We start from the raw sequence: 27,581 nt of genomic DNA, 5'->3' as shown, positions 1-27,581 counted from the left end.
GGTTCCTTTCTTTTATTGAGGTCAATGGAAGAGCATGTTCTCACACAGCACAATCCCACTGCATGGAACGTCTCGTAATGTCGGGAGGATTAAAACGCACATTGTAAAATCAAGTAAAAAACAAGCACAGAGAACAACAGTAATACATTCGACTAATACTTTCCCTTTTTACCCTTCTTTTAATTGAAATTCCGGTAGCGTTTCGCTCCCAGATCATTTGTTGAAGAAAGATACGCTTTCACAGTCATGCACGTTTCCTGGCAAAGTAATAACCCCAAAGTCATGAATGACATTTAATGTTTGACAGATAAGAGGTGAACACAAATTGAAACTGAAGACTGACTGACCGCACGCTGTCATCGTTCATTTTGAAAAAGCTAAATTTCTCTTTGTGGAATCCACATGAGGTGCTTTTTTTGAAGTTTGTGCTTTATCTTGCTGTGCTGGAAGCTCTTCGCTCATTAAAGAGCTGTTGATGTTACATTTAAATTAGGATGCCCTCAGAATATCATCTGGTTTGATAAGACAAACGGATTTGGTATATCAGATGCTTGCCGTCAATGTATTAACGTTTGGCACCTTGAATAAAAGCATTTTTTTCGTATTTCTTGTGAAAGTTCAAGTGTAAGGCAGAATTTCTGAATTGATAAATATGTGAAGTATACTGATTTATACAACATATATACAACAGACCCACAAAATTGTACAAAATGTCTTCAATAAATAGTCCATATATACATGGATTTAAAAGGTACTTAATTTTAATATAAATTGTGAGTTAAATTTGTGAGTTAAATATTCCTTAATAATAGTGTTTTGGAATGGATCACAACATCAAAAATATAACAAGCACCCTGAGTTGTGTATAATGGTTTTGTAGCATTAAAAAAGTCAAGTGTTCACAGTTCCAAGTGTATAAATTTGCTTCATGCATCCATGATGGTTTTCTTTGAACAGTGATTGGCTGAAAACAAAAGTCACTCGTTGTTATTGATGGCCGGCGAGGGTTTGCTCCTTATCCCATCTGTGCCGGCCCTGGAGGTCTCAGTCACAAACCTCCGAGGAATCCACACCGACGTCATGATCCGCACATACTCCTTTCGGAAGTTCCGATTGAGGAGTCCGTAAATGATGGCGTTGAGGCAACTGTTGAAATAGGCCATAAAGTAGCTGACCACAAAGAGCCACTCTGGAACACGCGGAGCCATGACCTCTGGGTCGATGGCCACCACCAGTCCGATGAGATTGAGCGGAGCCCAGCAGATCGCGAACAAAACGAACACCACGAACATGGTGACGAAGTTGCGCAGGTCGCTGGGCCTCACCCTGGAGCGTTCCTCGCTCTTCACCTTCCGCCTCACCTGGATCACCAGAACCCAAATCCTCAGGTAGCAGAAGGTCACCACGCCGATGGGCACCAGGAAGTGAACCACCACCACGACCACAGTGTAGGAGCTGCTGGCAGTCTGCGTGAAGGTGCAGGAGTAAACGCGGGGGTCGTAACTCAGCGACCCCACAAAGAAGTTTGGAAGAATGGCCAACACAGTGAGCGCCCAGATCAGGGCCACTAACAGCAGCGTGTTCCGGTAGCTGTAGAGACGCCCGTAGACAAAACTGTGACAGATGTAGCAGTACCGGTTGATGGCGATGGCGGTGATGTTGAAAACGGAGCCGATCACGCTCAGGCCCATTAGAAAGCCGCTGACTTTACACTGGGTGTCCCCCAGAGACCAGCCGTCGTGGAAGATCGCGTACAACACCAGCGGGTACGGATAGAAAGCCACCACCAGGTCAGCGAAGGCCAGACTGACAACAAACACGTTGCCTGAGCGAAAGAGAGCAAGAGAAAGAGGGCTTGTTAATAATCTTGTTTTTACCAGCACAATTTGATACTGTTGCCAGATCAATTTTATGTCAATCAAACATAAAAACCATGATCTTAAATTTCACAATTTGATTGTGACCAGGTAAAAAATTAGCTTTCACATTAATTAAATAGGGCTGTCAAAAGATTAATCGCATCCAAAATAAAAGTTTGTGTTTACATAATATATGTGTGTGTACTGTGTATAATTATTTTGTATATATAAATACACACACATGCATGTATATATTTAAGAAATATTTGCATACATATACTGTATATATTTATATATAATTTATATTATATATAAATATAATTTTTTATATATAAATTACACATTTTTCTTAAATATATACATGCATGTGTGTGTATTTATATATTCAAATTTAATTATACACAGTACACACACATATATTATTTAAACACAAACTTTTATTTTGGATGCGATTAATCGCAATTAATCTTTTGACAGCCCTAGAATTAAACAAATAATTTTTTAAAAATATATATATTATAATTCATATTTACTGTAGAATTGTGTAGATATGACTAAACCGATTATCATCTTGAAGAGTCATTTGAGGTTTGGGGTCGTGAGATGGTTTTTTATTATTACTCAACAAGGGTGCATTAAATGGATCAAAAGTAACAGTAAAGACATTTATAATGTTACAAAAGATTTCTAATTCAAATAAATGATGCTATTTTGAACCTTCTATTCATCAAAGATTCCTGGAAGAAAAAGTCATAGTTTAATTAAGCAGCAAATCAGCAGATTAGAATGATTTCTGAAGGATCATGTGACACAGAAGACTGGAATAATGATGCTGAAAATTCAGATTTGCCATCCATTTCCATGAATACTTTTCATTTTAAAACATATTAAAATAGAAAACAGCTATTTTAAATTGTAATAATATTTCACAATTAAAAAAAAAAAAAATTCACTGATCAAATGCATGCAGCCTCGGTGAGCATAAGAAACTACTTTCAAAGACAAAAGCCAAACATTTGAACGGTATAGGGGGAGACTGGGGACAGTTGCAACAAGTCTTATTCCTCCAATCAGAAACATGCTAGAGTGATGACACTCATACTGCACATGTCAGGGCAGTGGCCAAGGACTTTGCCATCTGTCACACCACCTAATTCCGAAATTTACAGGCGAGGGATCGGATAAGTTACCGAGAGCAGGGTACTGGACCAGCAGAAAAGTGTTCTCAGAGGACCAGGAGAGGAGCCTCAGAGAGTATTTAAAAAGGGCAGCTGACTTATACTATAGGTTAAATCCCAAAGAGGTAAGATAAATATGCGAGAAAAACAAATTTTAACAAGAGATTATTATGTAGCCTATATAACAGAGAGAGAGAAAGACAGAGAGAGAGAGATAGACAATATTTACTATCTACATTTTATTTCAGGTTTGGAAGTTTGCCTTTCAACTAGGCTTTCACTATAACTGCAACTTTCCCCCAAAGTGGAGTGAGACCAGTATGTCTGGTGTTGACTGGTTCACTGGCTTTTTAAAGAGGCACCCCACTCTCTCGATAAGGCGTCCCCAAGCCACGAGCCTTAATAAAAGTTTGTTGCATTGCAAATTGTTCAGTTCTTCCTGTCTGACACTGAAATATGGAGAGATTGAATAGCATCTGTAACACCTGCACACTGTAAGCCTATGTTCTACACATAAACAAACAAAACTCAATAACTGTTATTTGATAAATATGACTAAATAAATAAATAATACAATAATATTATTGTATAAATAAATAATAATTATAGTAAAACAGTTCATATTTTCAGATTTCTATGCTCATTGAAACAAAAAGCTAAAGCTAATTAGTGAAATTTAAGGTATTTTTAACATGTTGCAACCGTCCCTGATTGTGTTGCAACTGTTCTATGGGTCGGGGTCAGTTGCAACATCTGGCTTCTTCCATTCAAATAAATACTGTGACCGATGTGTCATATGTAATCATCTTTAAATGGTATGGGTAATTAGCAGACAGATGCAAGTTTAATATATGCAAATTTGGTTGGTCTAGTCCAAACAGTGTCTGAGTGAGAGAAATGCAAAAAGTGTTGCAACCGTCCCCGGTCTCCCCCATTGACACTACGCTTTTTAGTTTTTAAGCCAAATTTTTCTGTTTTCATGGCAACTAGCACACATTTTATTTTTTTGTGAGCTGTACATGAGAATCATTTCATGCGTTTATGTACCGGTAAGTAGATTTATGTTAACTATTTTGCGGTATACACGTCACTTTCAATGCACCGTTTCCCGCCTTTGCCCCTCTAAGCCTGTGTGGTGGCACTTAAATTGAATATAGGGGTAAACTCATGTGAATGACAAGTTGAGAACCAGAGAATAAATGAGAGAGGAAACAAGAATCAAGAATAACAAAGCTACTGAGCGAAAAGGAAAGAGAAAGGCTGAATCACATCAACTTCAAAAGCAGGATCTCCAGGGAGTGTGAAGCCTTTGATTACACTGTGACAGCAGAGAACACATCGCTCTCTAAAACAATGCACTCTGCCCTCTCATATTCATCTCATCCATGGTCTGCTGCGTTAAAACGAACAATCCATTTACTCACTTTCTTATGTTAAACAGTCATCATTTACAGATTACCGTATGCAGAAACAGCTGACTGAGTCATCTTAGCCCTTTATTCCATTTTACTGGTGGCAAATACCTGTGTACAGACACATTTGCTTCAGATGCATGCTTGTATATTGAGGTATCATTTTCAGAAAGTGATTTCCCAGTTAGAATAATAAAAGTGGAAAGAAGTGGAAAGAAGAATCTTACATTTTACCAAGTGATTAACAGATGTATTTTCATAAAATAATCAAGTCTATTTTAGGATCAATAAGATTTTTGTGCATCATTATATTATTTTCATGACAAATAAAAAGAACATTTCCCCCCTTAACGCACTACCATAATGCGACATATATTTTATTTTTATTTGTTGTTATATTATTTATTTATACAAATTAATTTTAACTTATACAATTATTTATTTATATACTTTAAATCAATACGTAATACTAATAACATCTACTCACATAAACACAGCATACATGAGTAGTTTAAATGCAATTCTGTTGTGAGAATAAGATTTGTCTTACAGTAAAGATAACTTTGGGGCAGGGACTCCAGTGGAAAAAAGGGCACTTCTCATAATTATTTAAAAAAAAAAAAAAATTAACAAAACGTTAAATATATTGAAACAACTCTGACTTCCTTACCAATTTATTGTAATACCCTCACATTCACACAATTGTTTCATACTCAACCGATTTCTACAAAAAAAAAAAAAAAGAAAAGAAAAAAAAAAAGAAGAAAAATCATTTCACAGAGACCATGGTCTTCTTTAGTATATCCACTAGGTTTATCACAAGAGCAGGCAACAGTAAAGGAAACTATTTTTCTATGCCACTAGTTTCAAGTATATTTAGAATAACTGATTGCACCAATTAGAGGGGCATAGTTTCACTAATAATTTGTTCTTCTAAGTTAACCAAAACAAGCCAATCTGCATATTTAAACATAACATTTCAGGGGAAAAGACTCTTGATGCAAATCATTAACTGGAGAAGTTCTGTGGTGATATTCTTTAGTTATTCTGTTTATACTATTCACCTGCAGTGCCTTGTCAAATCTATGCAAATTAGCACATTGTGATTAGTTTGCACCTAATTTGAATATCAATGTGGCGATTGTGATGACATTATTATTGTGATGACCCAAATTTTACTGCATTCACCTGTAGTGTATTAGCCTGTATGGCCATGATATATTGCCTTTTATAAGTGTCAGCGGACAGAAGGAGAAAACACAGGTAATGCAATCACACTGATGGTTTATTTACAGGAAGAAGAGAACGAGCAGGAGAAACAGGTAAGCTTACACTGAGAGGTTTGGTTGAATGACTTTCTTTGTCTTTTGCAGGTGCGTGGCGGACCATGGTGACTGATGATGGTGAAGCTGGGCTGAAGAACAGGGATCTCAACAGGTGAGCAGAACAGGTAGTCGGGTACGTTGAGTGGTAGTGATCAACAAGACCAGACAGTGATGGTGTGGTGAGTGACTGACTGCTTAAATACAGTGATGGTGACAGGTTTGATGAATTAGAATTTGGGTTAGGCTTATGGAGTGGGTCTGGTGTAGATGGTGTTGACTCTGTGACAAGTTTATAGGGCCCTATGAAATCCGTTTTATTTTTTCCCAAATTCCGTTTTTTTCAATTTATTAATTTTTCTGGGAGGGAATGCTGCCTGACTGTGTTCTGACTGAGAGAGAGTGAAGGCATCCGAACATGACAAAGTCTCCCGACCTGATGTTTAGATTTTTATTCAATAAACATATTATTTTGACAAAAAGCTGTGTATTTTCATTTATTTTTATAAAAGACCCTCAGAAAAAAGGAAGAAAAAGGGCAGGTGCTCAAGCCCCCTTTGATGTATATGTGCCTGCTGTGGGGAATATGTGCTTCATTATAATAATCATGCTTAATCATGCTAATTTTCTTTATGCACAGATTGCTTTTTATTTATTTTTTTCTTTCCTTTTTTTGGAGTAAAATGTGATCTGGACATATTCTTGCCGAGTTTTATGAGATTCACCTTTAAAAGAATAATAAATAATTGTATCAAAGTCATGAGTGGTGAAGAGCTTTAATCAGGCACACATTTCCCCTCATTGCCTACACAGCTTTTTCGACCTCCAGACCATTTTAACATTCAGTCAGTGTCTCTCTCCCTCCCTGCCTCTGGAAGAAACGTGAGGGCCATAAACATAAGAACCCCCATTAATCAGATTTTTTTTTGTCGAAAGCGATGCAAAGCATTTGACATGAATTTTGTCAGATACCACCAATAGCAAAGCGTATACAAACCAAAAAAAAATTGACACGGAGGAAAAGCTGTTTTTTCCCCCATCCTTTTCAGCAAATGCCAAAAATCATTCCTGGCACTTCTCAGCATGACATTATAGAGATCATAACCCAATATTCTCTTCTGTTCATTGCTGTGGCCTTTAAAAATGATCCAAGAACCCCAAAACTGTTTCAGCCTCTCATGCTGAAATGACACTAACTTTTCTCTTTTCAGCTACTTCCTATTCTTAGCTTTGTTCACAGGATAAAACTAGCGAAATGATAAACACAATTACCCTGACCTACCTGAGCCCAACCTTTCATCTCAGTGCTTTCTTCTCTTTTCTTTAGACTTTTATCCCCATGCAGCCACTATAATTCAACCTGAGATGAAGCACATTCAAGGTCATACTGCTGCTCTGTAGATGAATGTACCATGAAATAATACACAACGAGACTCAGCTGCTATAAATGCCATTTTTGTGTTCACATATAAACCAACCTGTGAGTAACATACACAGTTTTAAAATCTCTAAAGCCAGTTAATGTTTTAACTTCATACATGGTATACAATCGCTATATACTCTTACAAAAGGGTATGTGAATGAATGCCTTTAGTATTTTTATATTAATAATGCCTTTGGTCATATTAAAAGCTCCTGTTTATATTCATATTTCTTTATGTATATACTTTTATCAAAATATGTACAACACATACAAGAGAAGATAAATGAGTAATGTGTTTGATTAATGGTGTACTATGTATGTGTGTGTGTGTGACAGAGCGAGACACAGCAATCTAGTTTGATGTGAATATGTGCACGTGACATGAATGTCTATTTAAAGTAAGAGTACAAAGAAATCAAAATTGAGTTGTGTTCATACACCTTTCCACATTCACACCTCTCTACACCTTTTGACAAATACATTTTCATGATTTTCCATGACTTTTTCATTTCTGATAGCTAATGAATTTTTTTTTTTTTTTTTTTGATCTGAGCATAACTGAAAAAAAAATAAAAAAAAAAAATAATGGAAATCTTAATGAAAAAGATTTAAAAAAATTGGCTGATAAATCCAGGTTTTTCAGGACTTTGGGAACTCTAACTGAATGGCATATGAATGTCACATTCAACTTTGAATCTGGTCTTTGGTCTTTTTTACCATGTCCTGAAAAGTAGCAGTAAATGTCTTTGTCAGGTTTTCTTTCACACTGTAACTTTTCTAAATAGGAAATGACAGAGGAATCTGGGGAAAAGTTGTGGAGACAGAACAGAAGGAAAGGGTTCTTATGTCTATAAGGCTCATTATAAAAGCACTTGAGTAGGGTCAGACAGTGTTATGAAACCCTCAGAGTACAGTATAAAATGATACATGCATGCCCTGCTCCCCTGTCAAAGACTTTAAGCGTAGAAAAGAAGAGCTACAGCTGTAAGAGACGCAGACACTCCTGCTTCAACATGCCCACAAGACTGGTGGCCTTATTTGCTTTTCCTTAAGGATCTGGACAACCTTTGCAAACAGATTTTGGGAAGCCATGCCAAGAGCAATATTAAATCTTGACCCTGACATTTCTAACCAATGCCTTTGAGGAATTCCTTTATTGTGTCCAGGCAGTTCATCCAGACAGGTACAGGAACTCTTGGGAATGAATGACCACACAAATCAACAGAATAAAAGGGAAACAGAGCCAATACAGGTCAGTAGTGCATCCCTCATAAATGGCTATTTAATATTTCCTTTAAAAGAGATTGAGTCAATAGTATGATTAATTCACTGTATTATTTATTATTTTTTAGGGTTTTAATCATGAATGTAATAATAAAATTAACCCCTTGGAAAAAACAAAAGGTCAGTAAATATAGCTAGAGAGAATAGACAAAAAAAGAAGCCAGATCATCAGCAGAAATCCACGCAGTCCTTTCTGACTGATCCATGCAAATCCTATTTGTTTTTCAGACAGCTTCCTGAGTTAAGTATTTAGGCTTGAAGTATTCCATTGCACTGTCCATGGTGCTGAAACCAAACTCCAGCCATGTCACAGTGCGAATGAAGACAATTCACATTTACATAGCTTTCATTTCAAGTTAACAACACAAACAACTAGCGAGAAGGAGTAAGTTTAAATAAACTGAAAGATGCATTCATATGAAATGCCATATATACACAACAATTAAAAAAAAAATCTTTCAAGTCTCTTTTGTTCACCCAGACAGACTCCATTTATTTGATCAAAAACACTGATCAAAAAAGGGGGGGGGGATTCTTTCAAGAACAGACATTTAAAAAGAAACGCAGTCTTTACTTGTATTTCAATGTATCCTTGCTGAATAAAAGTTTTTTTTTTTTTTTTTTTTTTTTTTTTAATATAGGGATTATATAGGCTAATTGGAGATACATTTTGCATTTCAAAAACTTAAGGAAAAAAACTGTTCGCTAACAGAAATTCTTTCCAGTATCTTATTGAAAACATATTCAATTTTAATAATTTGGTGCTTGCCAAACAGAAGTTACTTTATTTATTTTTATTTTTTTACTTTTAATGAAAAAACTGATTTATTTATAGTATTGTTTGTAATCTCTGTTACATACTATCAACATTGTTACTCTACCTTGGTAACAGAGTTTGACGGTAACATATATATATATATATATACAGGTGCTGGTCATAAAATTAGAATATCATCAAAAAGTTGATTTATTTCAAGAATTCAACTTAACAGGTTAAACTAATATATTATATAGACTCATTACATGAAAAGTGAGATATTTCAAGCCTTTATTTGTTATAATTTTGATGATTATGGCTTACAGCTTATGAAACCCACGAAATCAAAATCCCAGAAAATTTGAATATTACATGAAATCACACAGTAATTACACAGTGATACCATGGTCATTGAACCAGGTTTTGGTTCTTTTGGCAGCGTGGGCAGGTGCAAATCCTGCTGGGAAATGAAGGAAGCATGAAGTGCTCTGAACATGTCCTGGTAGACGGCTGCGTTGACTCTGGATTTAATAAAGCACGGTGGACCAAAGTCCTCTTTTCTGATGAGAGCAAATTTTGCATCTCCTTTGGAAACCAAGGTCCCAGAGTCTGGAGGAAGAATGGAGAGGCACACAATCCAAGATGCTTGAAGTCCAGTGTGAAGTTTCCACACTGCCACCGCCTGCCCACACTGCCAAAAGAACCAAAACCTGGTTCAATGACCATGGTATCACTGTGTAATTACAGTGTGATTTCATGTAATATTCTAATTTTCTGGGATTTTGATTTCGTGGGTTTCATAAGCTGTAAGCCATAATCATCAAAATTATAACAAATAAAGGCTTGAAATATCTCACTTTGCATGTAATGAGTCTATATAATATATTAGTTTCACCTGTTAAGTTGAATTCTTGAAATAACTTGAAATTTTATGACCAGCACCTGTATATATATAGTGCTATGCATAAGTTTAGACACCCATGCTAAAGTTGACTAAAAAGAGGAATAAAAAATCATCTTTTGGAAATTGAACTTAATGCCTTAATTAAAAAAATGTGGAAAAATCCAACCTTTAAGGACACCAATTTTCTTTGTAAATGAATAATGTGTCGTAAATTAATAAATGTTCTTCCTTAAAATACAGGGTGCATAAGTTTGGACACCCCTATGTTAAATTCCCATAGAGGCAGGCAGATTTTTATTTTTAAAGGCCAGTTACTTCATGGATCCAGGATACTATGCATCCTGATAAAGTTCCCTTGGCCTCTGGAATTAAAATAGCCCCACATCATCACATAGCCTTCAGCATACCTAGAGATTGGCATGGTTTTATTTCAGTTAGCCTAATAGCTGGTTTGATTTGCATTGAGAGATGATCTTATGGAAAGTACCCCATGCCAATCTCTAGGGATGCTGAAGGCTATGTGATGATGTGGGGCTATTTTAATTCCAAAGGCCAAGGGAACTTTATCAGGATGCATAGTATCCTGGATCCATGAAGTAACTGGCCTTTAAAAATAAAAATCTGCCTGCCTCTATGGGAATTTAACATAGGGGTGTCCAAACTTATGCACCCTGTATTTTAAGGAAGAACATTTATTTATTTACGATACATTATTCATTCACAAAGAAAATTGGTGTCCTTAAAGGTTGGATTTTTCCTAATTTTTTTAATTAAGTTCAATTTCCAAAAGATTATTTTTTATTCCTCTTTTTAGTCAACTTTAGCATGGGTGTCTAAACTTATGCATAGCACTGTATATATATATATATATATATATATATATATATATATATATATAACCCCAGAACTTTTCTTTATTACACAAGAAAGGAAGATATTGGAAGGAAGAAAAATGTGAACAGGATCGACTTGTGCTCTGACATGTTTCATGTTCCTCTTCTTAATAAACCCAAAAGAAAAACCTATAACTATGAATCATTTTGCTCAAAATAAAACTTCTTTCAGAGAGAGAACCGTGATCCATGTGTAATTAGAGAAAATTGAACATCTCCTGTTTTTGCTGAGAATGGCTTACGGTTCACTCTGAGCTCAATTCCACTTGAGTTCAAGAAGTGTAATTACTTATGGAGGAGGATGACCTTGAGGAACTTCACATGCAGCCTCATTTATGTGCTCATTAGCACAGCATCTGCGCTGTTACTCATAATTGATAAAATCTGATACCACATGCGACCTCTGCATATGATTAGGCACCAAGTAAAAAAAAAAACGAATTGAGAAAATGTTACTGCGAATGAATTCAGAATATTGGTGTTGACACAAAGATAATGACAGCGACTAAATAATTTTGTTGGCTTGAGAAAGCTAAAACATGCTAGCAGTGTGCTAATTTATATTAGAAACATCCCAGCAACATGCTAAAACATGTTAGCAATGTGTTAAATCATGCTAGAAACGTATTAAAACATGCCGAACCAAACCAGCATTTATGAATAGGGAGTCATTTTCCACTGTGATAACAGAGCTCTTGTAATGTAATACAAATGCGTCAGTCATTGCCTTGGTAATGAACGAGTTTACAGACAATATAAGATATATAGCGACCGCGTTATGAAGGATGATCAGATATTTCTTTTAATTGTATAATTAACTTGCGTTAACTTCGCTCAAATAGCGCACTTGGCCAGCTACAGAGAAATGGCAGCCATGCAACAGACATGTGACCAATCCTGAGTAGTAACATCACTACCCAACCGTATATATGTCTGTCTGTCTGTCTGTTGTGTGTGTGTGTGTGTGTGTGTGTGTGTGTGTGTGTGTGTGTGTGTGTGTGTGTGTGTGTGTGTGTGTGTGTTCATCATTAGAGGAAATAGACAGCAACATCAGGCATTATGCAGACCAAATTCAAACCTGGGTTACTTACAGCTCTCATATGTCATAGGCATGCGCAATACATTACCCACTGCTTTTAATGTATCATATCAGCAAAATGACCTGATCACAACCTTTTATCATTTCAAAAGGTTTTCATCAGTGAGGAGCGTGGCATTAAATGTGTAGTTTAAATGTGTAAAGTATAAACCTTGATCCTGAAAGGTTAAAGTCCTTATCAATATTAACCTAGTTGGAAATTATACTCAGTCCAGCAGTTACATTTTTTATCCATCCATTATAACACGCAGCAGGATGAAGGGCTCGGTCAAGGCAAATTACTGAGGAATAACTTTTCTGTTCCTTTGGAGTGATGTATTCACAAGGTCATTTCACACTAGGTAAAATATGGAAATCATTTTGGGATATGTAGATGAGGCCGGTGACATGTTTTTTGTTGTATTTTTACGGATTGCAAATTGTGGCAGGGGTCCAGTTTTTGGGGGTATGTGACATAGGAATGATGAAAAACTGGACTGAGACCCAAATAGAACACCAAGGGCTAATCTTAATTGGTACCCGGAAAACATGCACTCTCAGTAGAACCAAACGACAAGCACTACTGTTGTGCCCTTGAGCCATGGCCACTGCACTTCAAACAGCTCTCCTCACTATACCAAAGGATCCCAATGTCCTGAGGGGGCTCTATGATGCTATTACTATAGTATTATCTTTATACAACCATCATCATCTTATTTCATTAGCAATTAATAAAATAAACTTACTGTACATGAAATAACAGATATTATAGTTCAATTATTATTATGATGATGATTTGAATAAGTAGCTTACTGAAAATGAACCTGCTTATTTCATGACCTATTATTAAAATGAACTATTACTCAATAATTACACCTACTTTTATTTCATGTCATTTCATTTTATTAACTCTTTCTCCGCTTAATGTTGCCAGCGCCAGCATTTTTGATGATTTTCACAAAACTTTCATAGCCCCCAGAATATTTCGTTGTATACATATATCTACAATAGATCAAAAGAAAGAACAGGGTCTCTGCTTTTAAACAAAACACAACAAACGAGGATAAACTTGAATAAAAAAGCATAATTTTGAACAAAAAGCTGCATTAAAAAAAATGGTAACCTAAAAAATGTGCTTAATGAGGTAGCATCTTAATTAATTGAGTTTATTCAAATAATAGTCAACCTAAATATGTTAAGTTAGATAGGTTACACCAACAAAACAAAATTTAAGGGTAAGATCAGGTAGAAATTGCTCTTTAACGTATCAATTGCAGGTTACTACTTTTTTACAGTGTGAGAAAATTGCGTTTTTGTCCAGATCGTCCACTTCATCCAAATCGGATTCAGAACAATAAGAGTCGTTCCCTCTTCCTAGGTCGACATTTCATTCGGTAACATTAGGCAGTTTTGATTTATATGCTGTTTAATGTCTGATGATCAGGTTAGTTTACAAATGTATGCAATGCTTCGATTGCTGGTTTCTGCTGCTGCTTCGCTTGATTTTGGATTCTTTACTATTTCCAAAGATGCTTAAAAGCACCCTCTACCGTATAACAGTGAAAACATGGAAAGCCGGAAAATTCCATCAATGGCGGGGAAGCGTTGAGTCATAAATGACGTCAAATTTTGTCAAAGTGTTAATTGGTCGTAAAATAACCAGGATATTTTTCAGTAAGCCATTGTGCCCAAAATAAACTCATGGAATTTCTCACACCTGATCACCCTTTTACTTTGCGATAACCATCTAAACCATCTGTATAATATCCATTAAATAACATAATACACAAATTATGTACTACACAAAGAGGCTCTCGTCACATTCAAATTATTGCTCTTCCTGCTCTGGAATTTGTAGTTTTCCTCTCAAAGTATAACTGCTTCCTGAGTTTCACGTCATTCTGCCAACACAAATTGAAAAAGACTACAGTGCCACTTATATCAAACCGCACCGGCTCCTTCTCTACAATCCACCCTGTGTTCAGACAGCCCACTCTGAACCTCTGTTCCTTCCAGCCAAACACTATTACATCATTCAGCCCTTGGAACAGCCACATAAAAAACAATATCCTCGTTGAAGGCCTGTCAAAATGTCAACATGTTGACCTTTGACTCCTTCAAAGTGAATCAGATGAGTCATGGAGTAATGTAAATAAAATGTCTCAGATTATGTTATGTAACTGCAAACGGCAGAATAAACGACACAGAGGTTCATTTCTCCGGCTGTGGTGAAGATATACGTGTGTGGTGGGTTTGCGTAATTTTTCTTTTTTTCTGAAGAGTGTGGGTTTTTATTTCATGCTGATGTAAAAGTAAAGCTTTAAAGGGTTTAAAATGCTTTAGGCATGCAATCTTTGATCAGATCAAACTTAGGGTTCACGAAATTCAGATTGTGAGCCTCAGCCCACAATTCCCAATGATCAAATAATTTAGTCAAGAGCTTTGCATTATTATCACTGGTTGTAGGGGGTAGAATGATGGATTTCATTAAAGTAAAGTGATCACATCATGCCCCAATGTACGCATACATAAATGGATCTCGAAAATCTTGACATGCAGCACTTTCTTTTTTTGCCGGGTCTCTGGTTTGTGAAATCGGGAAGGATGGGTTTGAAGATCATTTTGCTGTTCTATCTCATGCCAAGGTAATTTCAGCATGCAGCATGTAAAACAGAGCATTTGCCTAGAGAGAAAAGTAAAGTTTGCAAAGCTGTGAAACCCTTCAGCGTCAGTTTAGTTTTGTTTAATTTAACATGCTTTATTATTTGTGCATTTGTTTGGCATTTCCAAAAAAAAAAAAAAAAAAATCCTCACGCAAGATCACAAGTGACACCAGATTACTGTCATTGCAACAATCCAACTGCAAGACCTTTAGTTTAAAGTGTCTGCTGAATGATACATCCTGAGACAACAATATCATGGTCCAGTGAGTATCAGGGCTGTGTCTGTTAAATCGGACGGAGACAGAAAGGGTGGACAAATATTTGGTTCATGCATTCAAATCTTTCAAAAAGTTTAAAAGAGGCTGCCATCTTGAGAACAGACTGGCAGAGACAAACAGTTACTGCTGTGAACCTATCAAGTAAACATGAAAGCGAAGCCGAAACTCTGTCTCTTATTTGAACCTGCAGTAGAGCTGTTTGGTAAACCGTTTGGTAGAGATTTCTTTTTCTACTCATTAAATTTCAAATTCCTCCCTGGGCAGTGACATTTGCTGGTACATCAGTGAGGGAAAGACTGGAAATAAAATATAAAAAAAAAAAAGTGAAAGAAGGAATAAGGGACATGAGCAAAGTTCTATTACATTGGTGAATTCACTTTTGACACATACTCTGCCACTATAGCTCAACTGGACTGAGTAGATTGAATATAATTACATGATCTTCTAAAACCTCTTGAAAAAACAAGCCAAATTCAGTAAGGGAGATGCAAGCACAGGGGATGTAATAGACAAAATCACTTAACATTTACTGGGTCATTCATGTTATGAAGTACACTTTTGTGTCCCTATCATATATCGTTCAAAAGGTCAGTAGGATATAGGATGTTTTCGAAAGAGGTCCGTTAATCAGATTTTTTTAATTAAATTAAAAATAGTTTTAAAAGTAATATTGTGAAATATTATTACAATTTCAAATAACTGTTTGCTATTTTAATATATTTAAAAAAAAATATTCCAGACAAAGCTGAATTTTCAGCAGCCATTTTTTCCAGTTTTCAGTGTCGCATGATCCTTCAGAAATCATATGAAGATTTCGTGCCCAAATCACATTTCTTATTATCAATCAATGTTGAAAAGAGTTTGAAACATTAAAAATGTCTTTACTTTTGATCAATTTAATGTGTCCTTCCTTGCTGAATAAAAGCAATATTTTTTTTTTTTTTTTTTTTTTAATCGTACTAAAAAGTCATGTTTGTCAAAATATACAGAATAAAATATTACTTTAATTTTTCACCCTAATATCACAAATAGGACACTTAACATAAATGTGAAATATTTTCACTAGGGTTGCAATGTCTCTGGGTCCTATTGATTAACTTCTGACATAAAAATATTTCAAATGTTTTACTGTTTCACTGTTTTTCACTATAAAGTTTACTTGGTATTTTTGTCTTGTTTTTCAGTTCAAATGTCTAAACATTCTTAAATCAAGACACATTTACTTGAGAAACAAAATGACTTAAGATATTTGTAACGGTTATGAACTTTTATGCCTTTTCTCAGTTTCTGTCATGTCTGTTCAGTTCATTTGCCCTAAATGTGTATCTTGATTAGTTAACCATTCACACCTGTTTCTGTTCTCCCTCATTAGTTCCCTTATAAAGTCTCCCTGTTCTGTTCAGTGCACTGTTGGTGATTGTATGTGTGAGCGTGTACCTTCATCTTCTGGAATAAACCACTATTGTTTAGATCTCTTTGTATTTGTGAACTCCTTTGAATTTTCACCACGCAGCACCGTGACAAAATCACCGACCTCAAGAAGTGAAAGTTTGGTGGCATTTTCTTTTCCTCTGCCTTTTGGTTTCATTTTTTGTTTTAGTTTTTCAATATGGATATCCCTGTTGTGTTTAGAGCAGGGGGAACAAACATTGGAGGACCACACACGGACCTTCCTCGAGACTGCATATTTGATGCACTACCCGGACTACTGCCTCTGCACGTTCTATGAGGTGAGTTTGAACACCTCATGCAGAGAGCAGTTGACCGGAGAAGGTCCGCGGGATAACTGCCTTTGTGGAGTGGGTGCTGGCGAGCTGTAACTCTCCCTTCATCCTCTGCCTAGGAGAAGAGGATCTTGCCAGCACCCTTCCAGAGTCTCGTCCCGCCGAGACCCCTGTCCAGAGTCTCGTCCCGCTGAGACCCCCCGTCCAGAGTCTCGTCCCACCGAGACCCCCCGTCCAGAGTCTCATCCCACCGAGACCCCCAGTCCAGAGTCTCGTCCCACCGAGACCCCCTGTCCAGAGTCTCGTCCCGCCGAGACCACCCGTCCAGAGTCTCGTCCCGCCGAGACCACCCGTCCAGAGTCTCGTCCTGCCGGGACCACCCTTCCAGAGGTTCCACGTGTCATGCCTGACCAGCCTGAGCCTGTTCTTCACGTCATAACCACCACGCCTGAGCCCTCGTCTCCGGCCAAGATGGCCGCCTTACCACCTGTGCACTCTGTGAAGATGGCCGCCGCCTCACCGTTTGAGCCCTCAGCTAAGATGGTCGCTGCAATGCCTGCTAAGCCAGAGACTGTTCACTTCAGTCCTGCCGAGCCAGAGACTGTTCATGTCATGCCTGCCGAGCCAGTGACTGTTCACGTCAGTCCTGCCGAGCCAGAGACTGTTCATGTCAGTCCTGCCGAGCCAGAGACTGTTCACGTCAGTCCTGCCGAGCCAGAGACTGTTCACGTCAGTCCTGCCGAGCCAGAGACTGTTCACGTCAGTCCTGCCGAGCCAGAGACTGTTCACGTCAGTCCTGCCGAGCCTGAGTCTTCTGTCCCCAAGAATGAGTCTTCTGTACACGAGCCTGAGTCTGTCTCCAAACCTGAGTCTGTCCCCGAGCCAGAATCCTCTGCGTCGCCTGGGCTCGTCGGCTCTCCGGCTCCACCCTGGTCTCCTCTCCCACCTGCTCCGCATCATCAGTCGGCCCCCTGGAGTCGTCAGCCCTGCCTCCACCATGGGTCCTCCCTCCGTCATCTCCGCCCTGGCCACCTGCACAGCCGGCTCCGCCCTGGTCCCTCATGCTTTCTGTCTGGCCTTCACCTGCTCTTCATCCTCCTCCTGAACCCCCTCCCTCCCCCCGCAGTTGGTCATTCTACGGCGGGAGGACGTGTCTTCCGAGAGGGGGATGTACTATAACGGTTATGAACTTTTATGTCTTTTCTCAGTTTCTGTCATGTCTGGTTCAGTTCATTTGCCCTCAATGTGTATCTTGATTAGTTAACCATTCAAACCTGTTTCTGTTCTCCCTGATTACGTTCTCCCTCATTATTTCCCTTATAAAGTCTCCCTGTTCTGTTCAGTGCACTGTCGGTAATTATATGTGTTACCTTGTGTGTGCGCGTGTACCTTCATCATCTGGAATAAACCACTATTGTTTGGATCTCTTCGTCTTTGTGAACTCCTTTGAATTTGCCCCACGCAGCACCGTGATAATATTAAGTCTTGTTTATTGAAAATTTGATCAGAATATGTGAGTTTATGCTTAAAAGGAGAAATATCTGCCAATGTGGGTTCAGAAAAATAATCTTATTAAACTTAATTTTGATGATTCTTTCATAAAACAAGACTTAAGATATTAAGTCATTTTGCTTCTCAAGTAAATGTGTGTTGATTTAAGAATGTTTAGGCTATATATTTATACTGGAAAACAAGACAAAAATACTTCAGAAAATCCTTTTTTGCAGTGTTTCCATTCTCTAATTGTATGATATTATCAAAATTTCAAAAGAGCCATGGGCAAAAAAATATCAAAATGTACTACCTTTTATTGGCTTTTAGTCATCCTGTTCATTTTTATTACTGCTGTGTAAATAAGATATGCTTAAATGCCTGACCTTGAAAAGTTTATTTTCATAGATATAAAGTTGAAAAAGTATTGTATAACAAGAAAGAGCCTACTATTTTGAAAATACTAGGAAAAAAGCGAGGTTGACTACTTACCATAGACCTGAGGTTATCGCTCAAAGGAACACACAACAAAAAGCGCAGAAAATCATCTGCTACATTACGGTCCTAAAGGCCTTGTGTTTAAAATCCTTGGTATTGAATGTCTTTAAAGTGCCTAAAAAATCTATGTGTTGCTTGCCTCAGAGTAGACCCAAGCCACATAAAACTTTGTAGCTTCTAGAAACAGTTTTACTGCCCTGTGAGGAGGGTCTCCAGGCACTAAATAACAGCCGGTGGGCTGCTCTCTCCCTCTCTGAACGCTGTTCAGACAGTCTTTGGCCTGCAATCCCTCCAATTCACAGCTCTCCAGTCCAAACCCACCTTCTAACAGAATTGCCCAAGGGTCCTAAATGCACAAAGAGTTCAAAACAGATAGGGATTTGGATTTGTAAGAACGGCAGTCTTTCTTTGAAAGGCTCGGTTCTTCCTTTATTTCCCGCTTCTTCTTGAGTTTCTAAATGTCAGACAAACAAAGACCCATCCGCTTTGTTATTGGTGTTGATTTCTTTGGTCTCCCTGCATGTGTTTCTGTTCGTGTGACAGGCAGAAGTGTTTCAACACTTGTGCAGGACATGAACACTCTACTGAGTTTCAGAGGCAGGCAATGAGGACAGCAGTTCAGTTATACTACACTCTCGATGAGAAAATCATGGAGAAATTCAAAATCCCACACATTCAGAGAGAGAGGGAGAGAGAGAGAGCAGAAATACACCTTATACGAGAAGCACCACAGATGCTGAGAGGCTTTGACAACTCTGCGGATGGACACTGACCCGATTTAGGTTTAATCATGCATAGCCCTGTGGCCGAGGAATAAGCATGAATGCACAAACTTCCCTCCGAACACAAACAAGAACCAAACACAATATATCTCTAAAGATTCCTTAAAGGAATAGTTCACCCAGAAATGAAAATCATTCATCCTTATGTTGTAAAAGAAAAAATCCTTCTGAAAAAAAAAAAAAAAATATATATATATATATATATACAATATAACACACACATACAGACAGACACACAATGCACAATCGAAATCATATTAAATATACAAATTTTTTAAAGAAATTAGTTTAATCAGCGAGGGTGTATTAAATTGATCAAATGGCAGTAAACATTTTACACGGTTATAAAAATAAATATGGTCCCACTTTATATTAAGTGGCTTTAACTACTATGTACTAACATTGAAATTAATAATTAGATACAATAGACTTATTGTGTACTTACATGTTTTTACATTGTACTTATATTTTAAAAATACCTGCGTGCAATTACAGCTGTAATTAATTTATGTAATTACATTTATAATTACACTGTTGACCTTCCCTTACACCTTAACCCACTCTTAAACCCACCCATATCACCACAGCTGTCTCTAACCTTACCTGTGTCACACCTCAATAGCTGCAATATGTTTTACAATACAACATGAATACAATAAGTACATTGTAATTATTTTTAGATGTAAGTACATAGTACTTAAAGCCACTTAATATAAAGTGGGACCAAAAATATATATTTTTTACTTTTCAATTCAGTCCAGAAAATTCTGGGAGGAAAATGTATCAGGATTACACAGAAATGTTAATATTATAATTATTTAACCATGCTAATAAAAATAAATTATTCTTGAGCAGCAAATCAGCTATTAGAATGATTTCTGAAAGATCATATGACACTGAAGACCGGAGTAATGATGCTGAAATTCAGCTTTGCGTCACAGGAATAAATTACATTTTTTAAATATTAAAATACAAACCGTTATTATAAATGGTAATAATATTTTACAATTTTATAAATTGCAGACTTAAGAGATATTTTCAAAAACATAAAAAATTTAAACAATGTCAGGGTGAGTAAATGTTGACAGTTTTCTATCCCTTTAAGTCCCAATATGAATCTGAACCTCAGATCTCTGACTTAATTAAAACTTACAGCTAACGTCATACCAGTCACAGTCATTTAGCGATCTCTAATCTTCTCCAAAGTCTTGGCTTCATGTCAAGCCTAAAGTCTTATTTTGTCTGACTTCAAGCTAAAATGATAAGACTACACTTCCCCAATCACAGCACAGAAACACTCAGTCTGTCTCATTTTCGTGGTGTCCTGTGGCTTGCGATGCCATATTCACCACACACATATCTCAATGCATGTGCTGACGGTCATGCTGACTACTGTAACATCCATACTCATGTGGCAGAGCAGGGGCCTGCCAGGAATCTGACTTCACTTGGCACTCACCCCCCTTTCTAGAAACACGATGACATAACTTCACAGGGGACAGTGCAAGGGAGAGGGGCCAATGGACAGAAATACTCCAGAAGCCCTGGTCGCCATGTGCCTTCAAATGACAGCTGTACGAGTAACCCTGAATGTGAACTCGACATGGAAGTCTGATTAATAAAGTATGGCAATCTACATCCCAAGCGAAACACATGGAGAGAAAGAGAAAGAGTCTTTTTATACAGTCTCTTTTACACCCGTCCTCTCATTAGAATGTGCTTGGTTATCGTAAAAGATTTTTTACCAGTCATAAATTTTTTATCTCCATGCTTCATATGGGGTGATTACAAGGTGAATCTGCTCGCAGGATTCTGGAAACATACCATTAGACACTTCTAGAGAATAAGGCTTTCAGTTTCCATTGTTTCTCAGCTCCTTGGCCTTGTTGTTAGTTCACACAGCGCGCACCACTAAAGATTCGATTTTCTCCGTGCAGAATTTCGTGGTGTTTTAATGCCTCTTTGGGTGTTAGTGACAGTGTTATTACTTGTGTGAGATGCCTGATTGGCCCCGGTAATGACAAAAGGCTGAAAGATGAAGAAACAAATTCGCCTCCTTCAGAGAAGATCCACTCAGGCGAGAGGTGAGAAGACAGCGGCAAAAACCTGACAGCATTCATACTCAATCTAATGAGTTGGTGATGCCACCTCCATGTGCTTGAATAGCTCTGGAGGGGGAAGCAGAGAGAGTCAGAAGTGTCTATCAGACAGAGGGTGATATAAGACTGCTAGTGCGGCTTTGAAGCAGACAGGTCTGGCTCTTGCTCAATGCGAAAAAGCATGAGCTTTGAAGCGAGCTTTTGTGTGAGTGCTCTCCATGCTTACACTCCTGGGCAAAAAAATAAAAAGGCTAAACACTAAGCTTTTAATTGTCAAAACGATAAATTATTGGTCAGCAAATTAGCCAAATTTAAACAAATGCACTACTTAAAAAGGCATTGGTGTCTTTGGAAACCATCAAAGACAGAATTATGTTTTGGCCAGAAACACGAGTTGGTGATGCTCCAGAGCGGTGTCTTCGAAAATTTGCTGAGAAATATTAAATGTATCTCTACCACAGTGAAGCATGGGGGAAGAGTGTCATCGTGTGCGGACTACTACACTGTGAAAAGTCATTTAATGCTTTGGAGTAGAGGAGAATATTGCAGAATGGCTTAACTCCCACAAATGAAAAGTTGTTATCTGAGGAATGATCAGATGTTATTTTTTAACAAGACAATGCTCTTGCCCGAAATTGCAAAGACAAACAAAAAGTGGCTTGAGAACAAGTCTATCAGGCTCATGTTTTAGCCTGGTCAGTGTCCAGATTTGAACCCTAGTAAAATTTGGTCTCACATTAAACTCAAATGAACTGGGTGACATTTTTCAACTACTCATGAACTGTAAGCCATTAACATTGAGTGGAACAAAAAGCTGTCTGTGAATAGTGGGAGGCTATTCTTTGCTAAGTTACTTTAGTATTTGTGTGTGGAACGATCCCACAAACACTCACATACACACATTGTCAAAGGCACTGAAAGAGCTTAAATCTGTCTCTCTTCTGAATCCCTCTGTGTCATACATCACAAGTCCAGCAGCAGTTTGACTCGTTCAATTGTTCAACTGCTCCCCTAAAACATTTTTTTAAACAGGATTATGTGTGAAAACACAATTTGTTCATGTGTTAGGGGGTCATTCGAGTGGGTAATTAGATTTAACATCAATTTAAAAACATCAAACGCATCCATTTACAATTAAATAAAAGGTCTAACAAGGCTCAGAAGGGTGCCAGATTTTTCACGGATGTACTCATCCAACTACGACTTAACTACAGTCATAAGTCTTTGAAGCCCAAACTGCTGAGAGTGATAAGCTGCTGTAAATTTTTCATGCCATGGTCAAGGTGAGGTGATCTTAACACTGCCTTAAGCTTAGACTTAAAAATGCTGAAACAAGGTGTTTCTCCCCAAAACTGTGAAGAACTTATTAGTGACAAAAATATTGATATGGTTTCTGGAAGCCTCAATTTCTTTATGCATGAGCACATTCAGTGCTAAAATGTTGCCTTTTAATTAAAACAAACTTTTAGCTGTCTACTTCCAAAAGAAGCTGACTTTTTAATAGACTTTTGATGTTTGGGTACGGTTACATAAGATGTTTTCAAGCCTTTTTGTAATGTAATTCTTCACTAACACTATATAAACACTCTGATGTTAGTAAATTACTCCATAATTGAGGAGTGAGGTAAATAGTTATGCGTAAATGGTTTACATTTTACTAACTTAAAACCCTAAAACACAGACGAGCATCTCAGAGAATAGAAGCACGTTTTTTCACCATGTATAATTTAAGGCAGCATGTCAAAGGAGACTGGAGTCAAGTAAAGGGGAAACAAGTCATTTAGTACATTATTCATTAACTGTATCACCATTCACTGGCGTCTGTGAATCGCTTTATCAATGAAGAGCGCACGCACGAGTGTATAGCACATAGAGATTAATTAAAGCTCACCAGCATTTCTCAGTTTCCGATTCCTGAACACCGAAATGATGACTAACAGGTTACCCAAAACATCCACCACAGTGGTGAAGATCAGCACGCTGGCCAGCACCGCTATTGCCCAGGCAGGGCGCGCGCTCGAACCCAACGCGCGACCGACGTGCCCCAATTCTGTGCTGTTCGTCAGAAAGGCGATATTTTCTGGCATCCCGGAACAACTTGTTCTCCGAGGTTTGGTTAGTAAAGTTGTTCACGGAACCTGAGGAAGTAAAAAGAAAAACTTCAGAACGGACCGCGCCTATTAAAGAAAAAGAGTACAAATGTTAATATATCGTATCTTTTCTTTGTATTGGTATTTCCCATACTTGTAAAAAGCGAGTCATTCCAGCTGCCTTTCAACAGAAGTTGGGAACAGTTGAGCCATGAATCTGTGTCGCCTGTGTTTGATCCGCGCGTCCCTCATTCCTCTCTCCAGAAATACGAGATAGAGTCCGTCTCAACATCTCAGCACCTCAAACTCATTTCTGTCTTGTAGTTCAGTTTTTTGTCTAGCGAGAATGTTCACCTTGCTTCCCCCTCACCTTAAAACTACTACGGAATCCGACAGCCTTGGCGCCGTGTTGCCCCATGGCGACCGTTTCGTTCGCTCCAAGTTATTTTTTAAAGCAGCTGCTCGGAATTGTAAATCCAGCTCGTGATCAGAGGAGAAGCTGGCTAGATGATTGGCTCACGCTCCGAACTGAGGCAAACCACGCGCATCTCTTATTTGCGCGGGAGTTGTCATAACAACTCATGTGCTCCAGAACTGCTCGCCTCCAAACTCACTTATGGTCTCAGGCAACAAGGCTGGCTGTGGTGGTTATGTGTTCTTTTAAATATAAAAGTGTTTCAGGTAACCAAAATGTACTTTTTGTGGTGACATATAAATTGGTTTTAGGCTATTCGTCAAAAACATGACGGAATCAAACTGTTTACATTAAGTTACAACAACAAGTAATTTTAAGGACGAAATTAGGTAAATAGGTCCTCGAAGTAACAATTTTAATACTTTTTACATTGTTTATAGCTACATAAATAGCACCTTAAATTGACATGCGTAAAAATATAGGCTACCTAGGTCAGAGTGCCAATGTTTAACCACCCAAAGGATGTCAAAAAAGACAACTGAGGAACACATACTACACCGAAAAAATTTTTAGTCAGTTCAACTTAGAAATTTTACTTAATGTGGTAACATCTACAATGACTGGGTTTGTTGAAGTGAAATATATAATTTAAGATTACTGATTATAGCTGAGTTCAACCAACCTGAAAAACAAGGTTTTACTGAAGCATAACTGTCCGTAGATATAACCTAATTTCTAAAATTACTTAATAAGTTTGATATAATCTTTTTTGTTTTATATGATGAAAGTCCTTTTCCTCGTTGATGTAAATATACTCAAAGAATAATTCATTACCCAAATTTTTAACACACAGCTTAATTTGGCTTATATATCAGTTTAGTAAGATTAACAGTGCAGTTCATCAGTATGCATATGAGTCACTAGTAAAGTCAGATGTCAGTCTTGATAATATTAGTAACAGAAACTATACTCTAAACATAAACGAACATTAAACATTAACATAAACTACCTTTACTGAAAAACACACAATATAACACTTAATACCTAAAATTACTCTCCTAATGCAGTCCCTTACAAAGCATGCTGGGAACTACAGATCCACTGCCCAGAGCTGTAGCATCGTAAGCCTAAGTAGATCGTAGAGCCTTTGCCACCAATGGTCTCTACAATCTACTTACCTCACGATGCTTTTGAGAAATGCAGTGGATCTGTAGTTACCAGCATGCTTTGCAAGGGACTGCATTAGGAGAGTAATTTTAGGTATTAAGTGTTATTTTATGCGGGGGTTTATTTTTGCGACTTTTTATCGCACAAATCTGACTTTTTTCCGCAATTCAGATTTTTTCTCAGAATTGCATGATATAAACTCGCAATTGCGAGAAAAAAGTCAGAATTGCAAGATATAAACTCGCAATTCTGACTAATTCTGACTTAATAACTCACAACTGCGAGTATATATCTCGCAATTCTGACTTTTTTTCTTGCAACTCTGACTTATCTCAGAATTATGAGATATAAACTCACAATTTTGACTAATTCTGACTTAACAACTCACAATTGCAAGTTTATATCTCACAACTCTGACTTATTTTCTTGCAACTCTGACTCATCTCAGAATTATGAGATACAAACTTTATGAGTTACAAAGTCCAGTTCTGAGGAAAAAAAGACTAGGCTACATCCGCAAATCTGACTTTTTTGCAAGTTTATATCACGCAATTGCGAGAAAAAAAGAATTGTGAGACGTAAACTCACAGAAGAAAAAAAAAGTCAGAATTGTGAGAGTGGCAGAAACAAGCTTCCATATAGGCTGGTTTACTTTTTGAATTAATGTTATTTCAAAGACCCCTAAAATGGGTATATTGATTTTGCGTGAAAGTGTAAAGAAAATGGTTCAAATGCATTTATTCATATGAAAAAAGTGCAAAATAAACCATACCTTTTTTTAAAAGTAACTGCATGCTATCTAATAAATAAATTCAGTTAATCTGAATAAAAAATTTCATGAACCATTGAACAGTTGTTCAACAGTGTTGATGAATAGTGTCTGCTAAAATGTAACATTGACAGCACATTTGAAAATGAATAGCACTAAAAATAAGTTACAGTTATGATTAGGTAAGCAGAAAATTTAACAAAGCGAATCACAGCACGCGTTTTTACCTGTAGTCCATACATGCGGATGACAGTTACATTCGTAAATGTATAGCAACAGCAGCACCGGGTGCATTTACTCTCAGTGTCATCATTAGGCGGTTAAAATGACAAAATAGTTGCTACTGGGAGCTAGAAAAAAAAGGCTTCTTATTGATAAAAATTATTTAAGAAAGAGGTTTATTATAAAATGTTAAGTAAGGATAAAAAAGTAAAACTAATCAATGTTTCTTTTTAAAATATACTGACATTTTTGTCAACTCACACACAAATGCATTGATTACTCCAGGCATGTTCAGTTGGGTTATTAATTATAGCAATATAATATGATTTTTTAAATCTAAACACCAGAGGCTTTTTTTTTACTCAGATTTCATTGGCCAGTGATAACGTATTTTTACCATTAAGTGAAGAAGTCAACTGAGGAGCAGTTGACAAATACTTGACATGACTGCTATAACGATGAATCATAAAATCTTTACATTTTAATCCTCCCACCAGCTTCACTCTGAGCCCACCTGCAAAGGTTATGTGATTCTACCCGCCTAAGGTCACTTTAATAATTAGTAATAATGTTTCTAATTGGTTCTCAAGAGCTGCCTCATCATGGAATTCGATTTCTCTCAGTTCCTTTGATTTTAAAATATCCAACCTTACTCTACTTCCCCAGTGTTGTGTGCATGAAAACATCCAAAACACCTTGGGAAGCCAGAAAATTGTGTAATGTATGGGTGTTTTTTATGTGAAACTGCTTTAGCATTCAATTAATGTTATTCACTGTATTCACACACATTGAAATTACTATATACAGATGCCAACACAGTCTCAGGGCAATTCGTAACTACTTTATGTTTCAGTGTACGGCATACTGACTGGTTTGGGGGTAAGGTTCTGGGTGGACCTCTTTTTTCTTAAAATTTTCTTAAATTTCTTAAAATTTTCTTAAATTTCTTAAAATTTTCTTCAATTTCTTAAGAATTTCTTAAAATTTCTGAATATCTTGTACGCTCTTTCAATCAACTTGCTACCACCAATGACTGTGGGTCTGTCCTAGTCGGCGTCCTAAGTCTGACATTACACGTCCCCGTTTCTGTGTCTAAATCAGATGCCAAAAGCCTTTGTCTCCATACCAATATCCCAGATGATCAAACAGTGATTCATCTTTTATGAATAATTAAAACAGTGGGCCCAGAGACTGCAGTGTTCATTGCAAGTTTATAAAAGCTTATGTGCAATATGAATTATAGCGCTCATATTCGGCTGTTGAAATAGTCTTT

General features: G+C 37.3%; 1 protein-coding gene across 3 annotated transcripts; it reads right to left on the bottom strand.

Moving 5' to 3' along the window:
• On the bottom strand, positions 1 to 24,287 carry mtnr1bb (melatonin receptor 1Bb). Of its 3 annotated transcripts, none has more exons than XM_079860964.1 (3): positions 23,890 to 24,287; positions 23,537 to 23,783; positions 1 to 1,825 (listed from the first exon to the last, which is right to left on the bottom strand). In XM_079860964.1, the coding sequence occupies exons 2-3, from the start codon at positions 23,730 to 23,732 to the stop codon at positions 978 to 980; spliced, it is 1,044 nt and encodes a 347-aa protein (XP_079717090.1). In that variant the 5' UTR covers positions 23,733 to 23,783; positions 23,890 to 24,287; the 3' UTR covers positions 1 to 977. The 3 variants fall into 3 exon arrangements, with proteins under 3 accessions (XP_079717090.1, XP_079717092.1, XP_079717091.1); XM_079860966.1 differs by lacking the exon at positions 23,890 to 24,287 and adding an exon at positions 5,782 to 5,863 and having other exon boundaries at positions 23,537 to 23,588; XM_079860965.1 differs by lacking the exon at positions 23,890 to 24,287 and adding an exon at positions 5,782 to 5,878 and having other exon boundaries at positions 23,537 to 23,587.
• Positions 24,288 to 27,581: the final 3,294 nt, after the last annotated feature.

The sequence above is a fragment of the Squalius cephalus genome, assembly GCF_949319135.1.
Source record: "Squalius cephalus genome assembly, chromosome: 24".
Taxonomy (NCBI): domain Eukaryota; kingdom Metazoa; phylum Chordata; class Actinopteri; order Cypriniformes; family Leuciscidae; genus Squalius; species Squalius cephalus.
Note: the sequence above shows the minus strand (reverse complement) of the source record. Positions and strands in the feature narration are given on the sequence as shown.